This window comes from Lathamus discolor, chromosome Z (genome assembly GCF_037157495.1).
Source record: "Lathamus discolor isolate bLatDis1 chromosome Z, bLatDis1.hap1, whole genome shotgun sequence".
Classification (NCBI taxonomy): domain Eukaryota; kingdom Metazoa; phylum Chordata; class Aves; order Psittaciformes; family Psittacidae; genus Lathamus; species Lathamus discolor.
The window spans coordinates 96514173-96530066 of NC_088909.1; the positions used below are offsets into that span (position 1 = coordinate 96514173).

General features: G+C 37.1%; 1 protein-coding gene across 2 annotated transcripts in view; it reads left to right on the forward strand.

The window, feature by feature from the left end:
* The window catches only part of TTC33 (tetratricopeptide repeat domain 33), a 37257-nt gene that overhangs the window by 5662 nt on the left and 15701 nt on the right, over positions 1–15894 (forward strand). For both annotated transcript variants that reach the window (XR_010608587.1, XM_065661558.1), the window contains exon 3: positions 11708–11789. Coding sequence is in view for 1 of the 2 variants with exons in the window: in XM_065661558.1 (XP_065517630.1) it covers positions 11708–11789 (82 nt within the window). In the remaining variant the exon portion in view is untranslated. The remainder of the gene's footprint in view (positions 1–11707; positions 11790–15894) is intronic.

A 15894-nucleotide genomic window follows, 5' to 3' on the forward strand; every position in this document is an offset into this window, starting at 1 on the left:
TAGCAATTTAGGCTTTTTTCCCCTTGATGCTAATATGCGAGCATCACTTCACCCTGTGTAGCATATGATTCCTTAGCAATATGAGCTGTGATTGAGTTTTTCTTTCTCACTTGACATTGTAAGGTGTTTGCATCAAATGATAAGGCACATTCCTTTAAAAAGTGTGTTTAGTGTAGTGGAAAGCTAATTTATCAAAAAAAAAAAAATATTTTTAGCAATAGAACAGGAGGATAATGCCCATTTAAATAAAGTTGAAAAGCCTGTCATGCTCGTAAAACGTTTGTGTTTGTTGAATTTACTCATGTCTTTCAGGTTTAAATTATGATAAGCACTGGCTTACTAATGAGTTATGAAAGTGCTAAAGTAGTAAAATTGCTTTCAGATTATCTTGATAATTTATCCTGATGCAACTAACATGACAAAGGGCAAAGGTCATTGTGTTGAAATTGACTTTCAATTTTCAGTAAAAAAAAAAAAAATTGAAATAGATGTCTGTGAATGTATTTTAATTCTCAGGCTAGACATTTCTGTTTTTACACTTTTTATATGTTCATTGCCTTCAGAATGAGCCTAATTCTTCACTCGCTTTGAGTGAGTGGGCCTTCAACAAATTACTTGGCTAGTAAGTGACTGTGCTAATGTGTTAAATGCGGAGCAGTTATTTTGTCTAATTTTAGCAGTGCATGACTGAAGTACACATTTTTTAGGAGGTGTAGGTGCAGAGAGACTCATAACATGTCAAAATTGTTAACATATACTGTAAAGTATTTGTGGTAAATTGACTTACATGAAAGAGGTGACAGACATTGTGCATTTTTCTTAGTACAGTGATTTGGGTGACTATGCATCCATCCCAATCTCAAGAGAAGAATCCTGATATTTATAATATCATGCTCAATTTTCTAATAGGGTGTTTAAATACCATAAGTCAAAGTTTTTAGGCAAAAAACACATACCTTTCTACCTGCTAGACTAATACCATATAGTGACAGAGATAATATATCCTTCCCCTCTTTCTTACTCCCTGAAAAAAAATCAGAGAAATTTTGGTTTTTGTGGAGAATGGAAGTTTGATGATTTGGAAGCCAGTTCAAACTGATAATTTTTACAGGCTCCCATTCTTACAAGTGTATTTGTCAAGTTTTCATGGCAGTCTCAGGAGTTTCACTGACTCTAGAAATTAAACTGTAAATCTTATAAAAACATTGCTTGTTTTATCTTTGACCTGTCAGCTGCAATAGAAGTCCAATGTAGTAGACCATGGCTTGTGCTTTTTGTCTTGTGCAAAAATTAAGAAATGACAGGTAAGATGAAATGTAGATGATAGTTGAAGATTATTTTTTTTTTTTGCAAACTTAATTCTTCGGATAAGAGATGTTGGCAATGGATAATGGTTTGTATTCAGCTGGCTCTGTGTTCCTATTTTACTGTTAAAAATGGAGACACTTGTTAAATAGGATAAACTTACTGTGAGGAGTTCTACAGCTTATGATTCTCTGTAGGAAGCTGAGTCTGTCTAGAAGCTTTAATACAAGCTTTCTTTTTCCTGGCAGTCAGCTTTTGTGATGATCATGAATTCATCCTTAGTGAATTGTATGTTGTCGTAGATGTTTTTAATTGTCTTTAGTCTGTCAGTGAAACTCTTTTGTTTGTCAAAAGGTTAACATTGCCTGGTACTTCTCACACATAACTTATTTTCCTGGACGTTTATTTGGATTATTGCATGTTCTAAAATAGAACTGTAGTTCAGTGGAGTATTTTAATTTTCAGTCTTCAAAGACCACTTCTGATCTGAGTATGATTAATATTTGAGACTTCAAGAAGGACTTAAATAGGGACCAAAAAAAAAAAGGTTTGTGTAAAGTATTCTGTGTGATAAGATAGTAAGTTGAGGTTGAAATAAAAATTTTCCAGTATAGAAAATTCTGGTTTAGCCAGCTGTTGCTAGACCATCTTTCCATCGCTGCCAGATTGGAAAAAATACATGGAGTTCTCAGTATGAAGGTGGTAGGAAGCTGTTTGCTAAAGATGGCTGTTTTTTACAATGCATTCAGTTTCATGACTATCACAACTCTTGTTTAGTAAAGTAGGTACAGTGAAGTTCTCCAACTTCCAAACATATATCTGAGGTGTTAAAGTTTAGCTATCATGTGAAACCATTACAACATAGCAGTGTCATCACTGCCTATGTAAAGATCTGTTCTTTGTGTTCATGCAGTCAAATGGAGAATTACACTGGGGAGCTGCTTAGTGTTTTGGAACAAACTAATGTCATAACCTGGCTATGTTAACTTGGTTTAAGAAGCAAAAGCTTTTATAGTGGTGTAAAGCAGGGGCTAGGAAGTAGACTGAGATAGAAGAGTGCGGAATGACTTACAAGGACTCACTCAGAATGACTCTACAACTTTATATTAAGACATTTGTATTTGCCTTTCAAAAATGTGGCAGAGTTCCAATACGTCTGTATTGAGGGTGAAATTGCATGAACGAGATTTCAGAAATTATTTTAGTAGCTGGTTTCTTTTGTGGGATTCAAAGTGAGAAATGAATTCCAAGCAATACTAAAAAAAAAAAAAAAAATATTGACATACAAAATAAAAGAATTGAATGCTAAAAATAGAATTGTGAATGCTGTCATTCAAGGAAAGGCTGGATGGGGCTTTGAGCAACTTTGTCTAGTGGGGTTGGAACTAGGTGAGCTTTATCCTCCCTTCTAACTCAAACCACTCTATGATTAAAATGTCCTAATTGATTTCCAGAATAAATTGCTGTCATAAAATCTTAGGAAGTCATATGTAAATTGCTAGTATAAACTACTATTACATGGAGCATTGCATAAGTATGGGAGAAATCTTTAACCTAGCAATTTTTTTCTGGGTAAATTACAGTTTTTTAGTATATTTTAAATAATTGTGAAAGTGATGAAGTTGTTTAGTTTCACTCACCATATTCTGCTAATAAATTGAGATCGAGAGAAATTTTAAATAACAAGCAAAACTGGAAAAATATCCCCCAAGTTGAGTGTATTTCTCAGTCTAAGGAAATTACACTGATGCTGTTAGAGTTTCTTGATGGTAGCTTTTGTTAAGTCTAGGAAAAGAATTTGTAGAGGGAGAAGGCTTTTATAAGTCAGACTTAATTATACTTAATCAGTGGGATCAATCTAATGTTTAAAGAGGGAAGATAGTAAGGAATATACGTTAAAGGGCATATTTTTATCATTGAGACACTCATCCTTTATCTGGATGCGATACTGAAGCTATCAGTCTTTGATGGCTTCCATATTTTCTTGACTCGGAAGAGGGGATCTTCCAATTCACAGATGCACTGCAGCTATGTGCAGTATGGCAACAAACTAGTGTCTGTTGTCCTGGTTACTTTTCCGAAAGTGATTGTAAATCTGTGAGTAGATTAATGGGAAGGCCATCCTTCAGAACTCAAAATACTCTTTGTAGATGATCCCTGCTAGGTAGAGCATAGGATTTGAGTCATAAAATAAGAGGAAGAGTTCATTTTGGAAGTTAGGTTTCAGAAGCACAGGGTAGTGTGGACTAAATGGCTTAAGTATTCCCATCCAGGAATTAATGTAGATAAAACCATGTGAAATATTAATCTTCTGTTGAATGTTTAATGTTTTATTTTGCATCTCATGCTGTGCTATAGGAAATATTAAGGAGACAGTTCAAACAGTTCTTGCTGTTACTCTGTTTTGATAGGCACTACCGTGTGTATGCAAAATCACACTGCCAGCAAAATTATCAGTCTGAATCTACTGATTCTTCTAAAGCTCACAGAATCATTAGGGTTGGAAGGGACCTTTGAAGATCATTTAGTCCAACCCCCTGCCAATGTATAACCTTGAGCAGGTTATATGGCAACGTGTTCAGGCAGGTTTCGAATGGCTCCAGAGAAGGAGTCTCCACAACCCCCTGGGGCAGCCTGTTCCAGTGCTCTGCCACCCTCAATGTAAAACTCTTCCTCATGCTGAGGTGAGACTTCCTGTGTTTTAGTTTATGGCCATTGTTCCTCATCCTGTTGCTGGGCACCACTGAAGAGAGCCTGGCACCATCCTCCTGGCACCCGCCTTTGACACGTTGATCTGCATTGATGAGATCCCCTCTCAGTCTGCTCTTCTCTAGACCAACAAGGCCCAGTTCCTGCAGTCTCTTCTCATAGGAGAGGTGCTCCAGACCCCTGATCATCCCTGTGGCCCTCTGCTGGACCCTCTCCTTGTCTTATACTGAGGAGCCCAGAACTGGACACAGTACTCCAGATGTGGCCTTATAAGTTGCTTACTGGTAGAAACATCAGTATTGTAAGGGGCTAACTAGCTGTCACAGAAACTGAAGCACAAACTTGCCTCATCTGTACCTTTATGGAACATTTTTGCTTAATGTGACTGAGCCTTAGCACTCTCTGTCTCTGCAGTGCTGGCAGTGAGAGTTCCCACTCTTCCTGCCACTTTTCTGTGTATGATTTACATGTTAGTCATCTTGGGATTTATAAATGTCTGATACTTTCCTTCCTGCAATCAGTTTTGGATGATGACATTGAATGATCTGCATATATGTACATATATGTCCTTGTAGGTAGAATCTTCTGTTTATTACACATCAATGTGTCACTTATTTCAGGTGACTTGATGTTTTTTGCTGACTAGTATTTGCATTGCTGCTTTCTAGTAGTTTTACTTCAATCCTCTCAGATTGTTTCATGGGTGTTTTATAGGGTACTTTCTTATTTAACTTACTGGTATTTTCATGAAAAAAGAATTAAATTTGCCCTTTAAGTCTCTTTAAAATGCCATAGAGGGTTACATGTTTCCTCTGTCTTTATCTCTTTCTCTCTGATTTCGTATATAACTTGTCATTATTAGTCTGTGATGTTGACATCAGCAAATACTGTAAAGTGGCCAAAAGTAATAGAGGGAAAGAAAATGCAGGGAAATTACGTTATTTAGTGCAGATAACAAGAGCATGTCAACTAGATGAAATGGAACTGCTCAGAATAGAATGTGAGCACACTATTGCTTTTTTGTGTATCATCTCTCCCAAAATGTTTTGCCCTGTTAATACTCTCCTCTGGAGCATCATATTTTGCCAATAAGTGATTTTGGGAAAGATAGAGAAATACTGGACTCTAAATTTCAGAAACTTTTTTTGGTGCTGTTACAGCATTTGAGTTCTTGACTGAGTTTCTATGGCTGATTTCTGAGAACCAGGAGGATCATAACGTGAGTTAAGAATGACAGAGCTGTTAGTCATCTGTGGACAAATAATTAAAAGATATGAAGGACTAAATGCCTACTCAACTAAGAAAACAGATGGTACCTGTAATTACAGCTCTACTACTATTTTTCTAAAGGCTATCTGAACAAATAATTCTCAAGACCAGAATATGAACTCAAAATGGCTTCAAATGCAGCAGAACAGTTTTTCTTCTGCATTTTTCTTCCTGCTTCTTTCACAGGAACTACTGTTGAAACTATTTTGAGGAACTAAAGCTTTGTACTTAAAATTTAGTATCAGCAATAAAAATACATCATTTAACCTGTGAATACTTAAAATATGACTATTGCAGTATCTGATACTCTATATTAATAATATATTTGCAGTTTTTGTTTAAGGTATTAAAGTAGGGAATTGATTTTACTGAAACTGTACAATTACGTGTCTTTTAAGCACTTGTAAGGTTGTGGCGGTTTGTTCTTAGTGCTTAAGTAATGAAATGGCAGCTGGATGTGTTGCACTTGTGTTGCAAATTTTCTTGTCTCCTTACAGATAAGAGCAGTATCTGAGTGGGGTGGGTGGTCAGTCACTGGAACAGGCTCCCCAGGGAGGTGATCACGGAACCAAGCCTGTCAGAGTTGAAGGTACATCTGAACAATGCTCTTAGTCATATGGTTTAGTTTTAGCTGGTCCTGCAAAGAGCAGGGGATTGGACTGTGATCCTTATGGGTCCCTTCCAACTTGAGATATTTTATGTATCAGTCAGTGATTCATCAGATTGTAAAGAAGGGTATAAAATAAGTCAAAGGCATCAGGGCTGTTGCCCACACTTCAGTATAAAATGTATTTGTGAAATATGCCTTATGGAGACTCTCGAGTATAGGCAGCATCCAATCCTATTCACTCCCCATCATTAACTAGTACCCTGTTGCATTACTCCACTGTCATTTGTTGTTAGAATTTACTGCAGTATATTGCATTCCTGGGTCTCAATAAAAGAATTGTGAAGTAGTAGTGTGTGATTAGTTTTTCATATTGTATTGAGGAAATTAAATGTTGTTCCACATGAGAGAGGATGTTTCTGTCGGAGACAGTACCAGAACCCTGATGTTGTGGCTTTTGTTTCTTTGAGATGAGATCATTTCTCCCCAGTACTGGATTCATACCTTTTCTTTGTCAAAAGTAGTTTCAAAACTGTATTTGCCTAATAGATGCAATGATAGAAAGTGTCTATATTTACATGTGTAGCTGAAAAATGTTGAGTGTTCCTTTCATTCTCCTTTATTCTTTTTAGCTTCCTGCTTCACCTGTTCTTTTGAATCTTTTCTCCCATGGTCCAGCCCTTCCTCATTTTGTGGTTTAAAAAGGGAATTTCTCTTTCTTTGGTATGTTACTCTGTATAATTACTGACTAGTGTTCTTTTCCTCTATCTTCCACCAAAGTCTGAATTTGACCTTATACTACATTAAAATTCTTCTAGCTTGTGTTTCTGATGGCCACAGACAGTTCACATTCATCCTTTATGGTATGAGGATTTGACAGTTAAACATGGTTTTGGTTTTGTTTGGTTTTTTTTAATGCTCATTTTCCCTTCTTTAGCTCTGAGTCCTCCTCATCTGGTTGCAGGAGTGTCCCTCCAGGTCTCTAAGAATTCCCAGGAGTTATGTTGCCTCATTTTTTCTCCTGAATCTGTACTTCTGTGCTCTGCCTCTCTCCTGCAGACCTGTCTCATTTTACCTGACTTGATACCATATCGTCTCTTCAGTGTATCTTCAGATAATTTCAGTGTCACTCTGAGCATGCCCTGTTCCTGAAGCATCAACTGTGGCAAGCCTATTGGAGTAAAGTTAAAAGATTCTAAATCCTGTGTGACCTGCAGTGATAGTTTTTAGCATTTATATAGATAGATAGATAGATAGATATAGATATATGAGATTCAAAAACTGACCTCTGTATAACATGGACGAGATTTGCTTTTTTTTTTTTTTTTTCACCAAAAGCCTCCAATAAAATATTTTTAATGGAAATATGAACTTGTTTTAATGATTTTGTTTAAGAGTTCAAGAGATCCTGTTTTCCCAGAAGTGGTCTTGAAAAATGGAGTGTAAGCATGAGATGTTTGTTTCAAAAGTTTAGCAAGCTGTAGTAAAATGTGCCAAGTCTCTATAGCTCCCAGATGGTCAGTAGCATGTTTGAAGAGAGCTTTTTCAGTACTTTAGGGCAGCTAAGGGATTTCATATACTGTTAAATAAAAATTGGCAAGATCCATTAAGTGGAAGCCATCCCACATGTATCCAGTTCTCAGTAATTTATTTCTTTTTATGGCACTGCAATAAAGAAATTTATAATTAAGTTTTAGTTATAGTTGTATATTTCTTTTTCATAGTGAGGTGCACTATTTTACTGAAATGACTGTGGGTAAATAAATATACTGTATTGCTGTACTCACATAAATAGTAACTCAGTACTTCCAAATACAATAGTCTTAAAAATGCTTTATATTACTGGAGTTTCGTTGCTTAGTTACAATGTATATACAAGTCAGGTTTCTACTTTTGCTGGAAATGTTAATTTGATATTCTATAGAATCAGTATATGCCCACTATTAATACTCTGTGACTTATTTACTGCTACATTAGATTAATTGTCATAGTAGCCCTTGACATCTAAACATTAATGGATCTATTTGTTGCAAGATCATATTTTGCTTAATATTTGCGTTCATTTAGCCAAGAGATCTTATGTTAAATCATGTATCACTAAGTTTGCTGATGTAGCATCATATAATCCTAAGGAACCCTAAGAGATTTCCTACTCCAGCTCCTGCTCAAAGCAGGGTCAACTAGGAGCTGATCAGGATGTTGTCAGTTGAGTCTTGGGTATCTCCAACAGTTATGTTTAAATTGGAATTCCCTGTGCTTCAATTTGTGCCTGTTGCTACTTGTCCTGACACTGGGCACGACTGAGAAGAACCAGATTCTATTCTTTTTACTCCCTGCCCCTTCTGAATTGGGTATTTTTACACTTTGATAAGATCCTCCTTGAGCCTTCCCTTCTCCAGGCTGCATAGTCCCATTTGTCTCAACCTCTCCTTATATGACAGATGCTCCAAAGCATCTCTGTGGCCCATTGCTGGACTCACTTCTGTATGTTCATGTGTCTGTTATAGTGTGCAGCCCAGAACTGGACCTAGTGCTCCAGAAGAGGTCTCACCAGAGCTGAGGTAGATCACGTCTCTGTCTGCTGGTGATGCTGAGGCAGCCCAGGATGCTGTTTGGCTTCTCTCTTGCTAGGGCACATGCTGGCTCATAGTCAAGTTGCTGTCTCTCAGGACCCCCAGATGTTTTATCTGCAAAGCTGCTTTCCAGGCAGTAGGCCCCTGCCAACTGGTGCTTGGCATTAATTTCCACTTTGGTAAATATCAGGGGTTTCTGAAGAAGGTTTATAGCATCACCAGTGGATGGATCTATGATTTTTGAGTCTCATTCTTATTTCTGAGATGTTATTTTTGACAAAAGTTTGATTTTTTTTTTTTTTTTTTCTTTTTTAAGTGCTGGGTTTCATATCTCTTTTTTTCTGAAGGGATATAAGATTCAGATGCATGTTACTGTGCATCAGCTGTGCCATAGCATGTGCTCTGATCATGTGTGCTCTCTTTCCATATCAGGCATATAGGAAGAAGTTCAGATAGACCTCGGTAGAACAGCATTAAGCTAAAATTTGTTGCTTCACTTTTACCAGCCATGACATGACAGTTTTTGCAGCTCAGCTGATGCATACAGTTTGTTAGCTGCTAGTCACTCAACTGTATGTGAGCTTATTCATTTGCTGAGAAAAGAAATGGGAATAGCAAATGCTTATTAAAGCTCATTGAATTTTTGTTAATTGAACCCAAAGCATATATCGTATTTATATTGAAGTTTTCCTTTTCAAAACTAGTTCTCCCTCCTGTAATGGTAAAGGTTCTGTACAGTTCAGCTTGAAGAAAGATACTGAGAGACAATAAAATGATCTATTTTTTAATTATTTATTTTACAACACTACCCCTATGATAGCTCACTTCTTATTTTAGGCAAGGTTTATGGTTTTCATAAAACATTTACTGGATCATTGACTTTATGGTGGTATCTTATATCCCCAGGCAGCTTTTTTGGTAGGGTGTTTGATAGTAAGTATAGTATATAATCTTCTCCTTCAAAAGAAAGAGGTAGAAAATTCTTTGAATCTATGATTATATTTAGAGAAAGGACTTCCTTCATGAATGTGCATTACTGAAGTAAGCATCAGGGCTCAGTTCTCTTAAAAAGAATGATGTCCTTAGTTTTTCCCAAAACAACAATGAAACATCTTTTTTTCCTGAGTATTTAAAAGCATAGAACACTCATGTTTTATCAGACTTCTTTCTTAAAGAAATGTGTGTGGAAAGATGAGTATTTCACAGCCATGTGCATATCTCTACTGGAAACTGGTTGTCAGCAGCCAGTCTCTTTGAGCAGGTGATTCAGGATGTACCTGCAGCATCTTCCTTCTCTCCACCTCTCGTGTTGCGTTCTTAGTCCTGGGAAGAGATTCCAGCATTGTGTCATCACTTCTCTTGGATCATGCTTTCTGAAGCTCACAAGCAGAGTTGAGTAACTCACTGTTCATACACAGAACAGGCATAGCACATTTCTATGAACGGACAGACAAACCTCTTTTCCTTTGTGCATCTTTATTCTTTTGACAAATGGGCAGCAAACCCCCACAGGATTTGTGGCAATGTTTGCTTATATTTGATGCTCCCTTCAGAGGTATCATGTTCTGGCTAGGAGTTTTTATCCCGTTGAGACTGACACTTGTAGAAATGATGGCCCTGCTGTTGAAGTGAAAATAAAGATTTCTGAAACGCATCTTTTATCCTTCTATTTGAAGAATGACAGTGTTCCTTCCTTTATGGTTACTATAGTTGTTGCTGTATTTGGTCCGTTTTCCAAAACTGTCTTTTTCTAAACTTTTTTAGGACACTCAAAACATTGTGTATTGCTGCATGGCCAAGACACTGCGTAACTGAGCCGATGATTTCCCTTACTCATGTAGCTTTTATTGTTCTGTGTTTGTGCTACGTCTTGAACAAAGCTATAACTTCTTACTCAAAAAGTAGTTCTTGCTAACCAAATGACTAAAGAAGCTTAAGGCTTCTACTGACATACGTAGAAAACATGGTGATGTTTCCTTTAGTGTCAACACCTGCATATGGGGAATGAACTGTGATTACAAATGCACAGCTGGTGGCTAAACTTTGAGGAAATGTGAAAATTTATTGAAACATCTGTTGCTTAGCACTCAAACATCATACTTATCAGTGTCATTTGCAAACTGATGACACCTGAATCACAGTAAGAGTTTGACTGCAGTTGCATTGATTTTTCCAGTCTATTCTTCTTTTCCCAATTGATTCAGAACCTTTTGAAGTCTTCCTGTCACTGCTCTGGACAACCTGGAAGCATTAATACAAGCCAGAGGACTGAAAAATGGGGAAGGGAAGGAAGAATGGAGAGTAGGGAAAGATAACAGCTGTTTCCATATGAAGATTCTGGGAAAATGAATTTACTATATTAAAGTTGCAGTGTGTTGTTTTCATGCCTTTGCAGTGAAATTAATATGCAACTATGTAGGTGCTTCTGTTTTTGTAACATAGGCGGATTTTGGAACAGATTCAGAGAACATGTGGCACTGCACAGACTTGTTAATGTTAATCTAAAGCCACCTTTAGGGCTGAAAGACTGCACTCCTGTAACTGCGTCTTACTCTGCAGTTACAGTTCCTCAGTATGGTTCAAAACTAGTATACATTTGTCCAAGTTTTACTTCTTTGTTCGAGACAAAGACCTGCTCTTTATTGACTTTGGTCACCTAATATTTTGTTCTGCTTTCTAGAGAAGGGAAGCATGTTCTGAAGCTACTATATACCTTTCCAAAGTTGAATGATTTCAAAAAACGTTTTTACTTTCAACTTCTTTCTTATATACAAAAGTTATTCAGCTATCTTCAGTATCTTGCAGTACAGAAATACAGGAAGGGAACTCCTATGTTTCAGCCTTTTTAGACTGAAAAGGAATTTTAAGTTACAACTGTACAGGGTGTGTTGGGTTCAGATTATATTTCTTTATGCCAGACTAAAGGTGATTTTGACAATGAGAGGAATTGGATTCAGTTCAGAATTTCTAGTTTTAAGTCATTGCTTTGCCATATGTTTCCTATGTTGACTTTTAAATTCACTTGAGGCCAGTTGTACATTAGTACTTAACATCCATTTGATCAAAAGAACGAATAGGTAGTTCTTAAAAACAGTTCAACATATTTTATAGGAAAGTGGTTAGAAAAATCGTTAATGCTAATGAGGTGCCATGGCACTTCATCACATGGCAGGATACCAGGATATCAATTGAAATATCTAGTATCTTTAAATGTAGTGAGACTGTAATATTGTTCTAACTACAGGTACCGAGAGGCTATTCAGAAGTGGGATGAAGCACTTCAGTTAACTCCAGAGGATGCTACGCTTTATGAAATGAAATCGCAGGTAAAGTGTGAGAGTTTTTTATCAGAAAACACCATGCTTGTGAACAGATACTGTGCAAAATTGTGAAGTGGTTGTGCACATAAAATACAGAATAATTTAGGTCTTTAATTTTTCCCAACCGTATGGCGCATCTTTTAGCAGGAATTAAAATAGTGCGTTATCCCAGCCAATCACAATAAACAACATCTTTGTTAGGACAGGAATTAAGATGTTACAGCATGAAAGAAGCAACTGCAATATTTGAAAATTGCATTGGGAGGAACAAGGAGAGCTTGACTGTGATAGATCATCAGATTTGACCATTAAAAATCTGCCTGCTCTTTCTAAAGAGTTGGTTTAATACTGTCAACATTAAACAAGGATATTGTATGCAAAAGATTGGCTCTGTTCTGTTTTCATATTTAGTGTTACATAGATAGTAGTTGTTTTGGAAAAGAGCATTAAACAAAGTATACTTATGATGTCAGTTCATCAGAGCCTTTATTTTAAAGCTGAGGAAAAAGGCTTGCAGCTGTCAACGCCTGACTGAAGCTGTGAGATCAGCTTGTAATTTGAGTGTGTCTTTGCATGGCTTAGATAGCAAAAGTGCAAGGATCCATTATTTTTTTTGGATTGGGAAGCTGTTGTCTCCATCTGTATGCAAAGATATAAAAATATGTATTGTTATTCTGTATTAATTAAAAATGCTCTTCTGCAAAAATAAAAATAGTTTGAATTTGAATTGAAGATGAGAATAAGAAATGTATGGTTTCTTTCAACCAAAAGGGACAGATGAGAATCGGAAAAACTTTTTTAGGATGGTAGCTACTCAAGACATGGCTGAAAAAAAATTTTTTTTTTTTTAAAGATAGAAAAAAATGGAAAATAAAAAGTAAAATGGTGTTAGTAACTTCTAAGAAGCTTGCTATATTGCTTAGTTTTAAAATCTTTGTTGTTTCTGTACTTCTTTTTCTCATATAAAAAAGAAAACCACCACCACCACCCCATCCCAAAAACCCCAAAACCCCCAAATCCCAACTTCCCCCAAAACAAAGGTGTGGTGACTGCACTTTTTTTCCTGGCTGCTGTCACATCTCCTCCTCAACTTGCAGTCATGTTGCCTGTGAAGAAAGTTTGATACTGCAAGGGGATTCTGTGGATAATCATAAGTTCATTTCAGTGCAGTAATGCTGAAGGAGGCTTCTGTTTTACATAGCTGCAGAAGGTTTAGATCTTACTTGTGTTTGCATTTGGTTTGAGAAATAATTTATAGCTTTAGAGGTTTTTCTTCCTGAATTATTCTGGGAGAAGTGTATTGTTGGATTTCTTTGTCAACATACCATATGTATGTAAGGGATCCAGATAGACTGTATAAGGAAAAAGGAAAAACTTCTAACACAGGAAGGGCTGTCTAGGAAGGGTAAATTTCTGATTTAGTTTGTTAATTTGAATGGTGTTGACAAGAAGATGCAGTAATTGTTTTTACTATAAATTGCTGCATTTTTCTAGTGCAATTTTGAGAATTAACATTGGATGGAGTGTTTTGCACAGGTTTGAATGTCTGTATGTCTTGTTACATTGATAATCTAATGTTGGGTTATGTAGCAGCTTTCCAATTCTTCAGTGTTACCTGTCTCAGCAGCAAACTTAACATTTTAAATACTCTGTTGTTTAATATGCAGCTCAGATAAATATGCTGATGACACACTAGGAATCGATAAATACTTACAGTAAGTTCTTAAAGATCTGTATTTTAACAGAAGGAGTATGTATGTCTTTCGGTATTTCTGAAGAACAGAAATAACATTTAAAGTTGTCAATGACACTTGCAGTAAGTGTATTTCCAGCAAAACATATGGGAATTGTGGAATTGCTCAACTGCTTCAGAAACCCATAAAAATTGATGAGGTTTTATTTTCTGTTTCACTCAGCTACTTTTTGATCCATTTAAAAACAGAATATTATGGTGTGTGGAGAAGTTAAGGATGCATCTAATACTGTTCTTCGCATGCACAATGTTTCAGTGTATATACTTGACCATTCTATTACCCTAAATGGCTCCCCCATTGAAAGAACAATGATTGGTGAGTAAATGTTTATGCAAGCAGTTAATTTCTATATTTTTGTTGAAACAAACAAAAACACACCCCCCCCCCCCAAAATGAACAAACAAACGAAAACCCAAAGCCACACACAAACAAAAGATTTAAACCTTGCAGTGCCCAAAGAACAGCCTAATGTTGATTCTAGTGTTAGATAAATTGTATCATATGTATATTCAAACGAGTGTATAAAGACTACCTGTATTAATAGTCAGTAAGACTGAAATTTATTGTAGGTTAGGTTTCTTAAACATTGGCCAGATTATTTTATTGCTGCTTTGAATTGCAAAGACGGAGGAATTGACTTGGATAAATTGGTGGAATTAGAATATGAACATTTGCATGCCAGCCGTGTGGGACTCTTTCTTGGATGAAGGGAGACTTACTACATTATGTTATATATAACAAATGCCATTGGGAATTGGGCACTACAGCACTCCTGAGAATTTCATAGAATCATAGAATAGTTAGGGTTGGAAAGGACCTTAAGATCATCTGGTTCCAACCCCCCTGCCATGGGCAGGGACACTTCACCCTCAGCCTTATCACCCAAGACTCTGTCCAACCTGTCCTGGAACACCACCAGGGATGGAGCATTCACAACTTCCCTGGGCAACCCATTCCAGTGCCTCACCACCCTAACAATAAAGAATTTCCTCCTTATATCCAATCTAAACTTCCCCTGTTTAAGTTTTAACCCGTTACCCCTTGTCCTGTCACTACAGCCCCTAATAAAGAGTCCCTCCCCAGCATCCCTGTAGGCCCTCTTCAGATACTGGAATGCTGCTATGAGGTCTCCACGCAGCCTTCTCTTCTCCAGGATGAACAGCCCCAACTTTCTCAGCCTATGCTCATATGGAGGATATCTCTAGCCTCCTGACCACCCACGTGGCCTTCCTCTGGACTTGTTCCACCAGTTCCGTGTCCTTTTGATGTTGAGGACACCAGAACTGCACACAATACTCCAGGTGAGGTCTCAGAAGAGCAGAGTAGAGGGGCAGGATCACCTGCTTCGATCTGCTGGTCACGCTCCTTTTGATGCAGCCCAGGATACGGTTGGCTTTCTGGGCTGCAAGCGCACACTGAAGCCTGCTCATGCTCATTTTCTCATCAACCAACACCCCTAAGTCCTTCTCCACAGGGCTGCTCTGAATCTCGTCTCTTCCCAACCTGTAGCATGTTGGGTTTCCATGTTTCCCTGGTTTCATGTTGGTCATCCAGGGGTACTTCTACTGCAGTTTTCAGATAACATTGTCAAACACACTGTGCAACTATGACAGGATTCCTGAAGTACACAATATAATTGTTCAGAGATGTTTACAGAAACATGTAAATATAAATGAAAGTCAGGTTTATCTCCTTTTACTAAGCTTTTTGGATATTTGTCATCTGTTGTCTGAGGATCTTGTTTTTGTACAATTCTGCATTGATTGAACAGGACCCATCATGCTCACATTCAGGTCATTCCATTTCCCCTCTTCTAAGGTTTCCTTAATCTTTAAGTCAGTGAATAAGTAATACCAACTGCCACCACTGCGGCTACATAGCAAAAAGCATTACTTTGTGGTACAATGGTTTTTGCTTTACAGCATGGATAAATGTAAACTGCTTATGGGCATGAAGATTTTTATGCATCAGTGTTTTGAAATGGGTTTCTGTGTGGAAGAAGGAATTGGGTCAGTTTCACTGGACTTGGGATGCATCTATACATAGTGATTCAGCTTCAAGCCTGTGATCTTATCTAAAACCAGGACTTACTCAGATTCATAACACTTCCAAAAATATTGTGGCCAGGACAGGGTGGGTCATTCTACTGCCCAGATTTTTAATACTTCGTCAGTCTTCTGATGACAGTTGCTATGTTTAATTGTTTTTTCTGACACTGAGTTATAATTCTAATGTGTCTAGTGGGTTTTTTTTAAGCTGGGCTTGTTAGACTAAGTCATCATAGTAACACATATGTTCTTTGTTTTAATGCACGTGATGATGGTAAGTCTATGTTGGAATAGAGTAAGTTCTGAAAA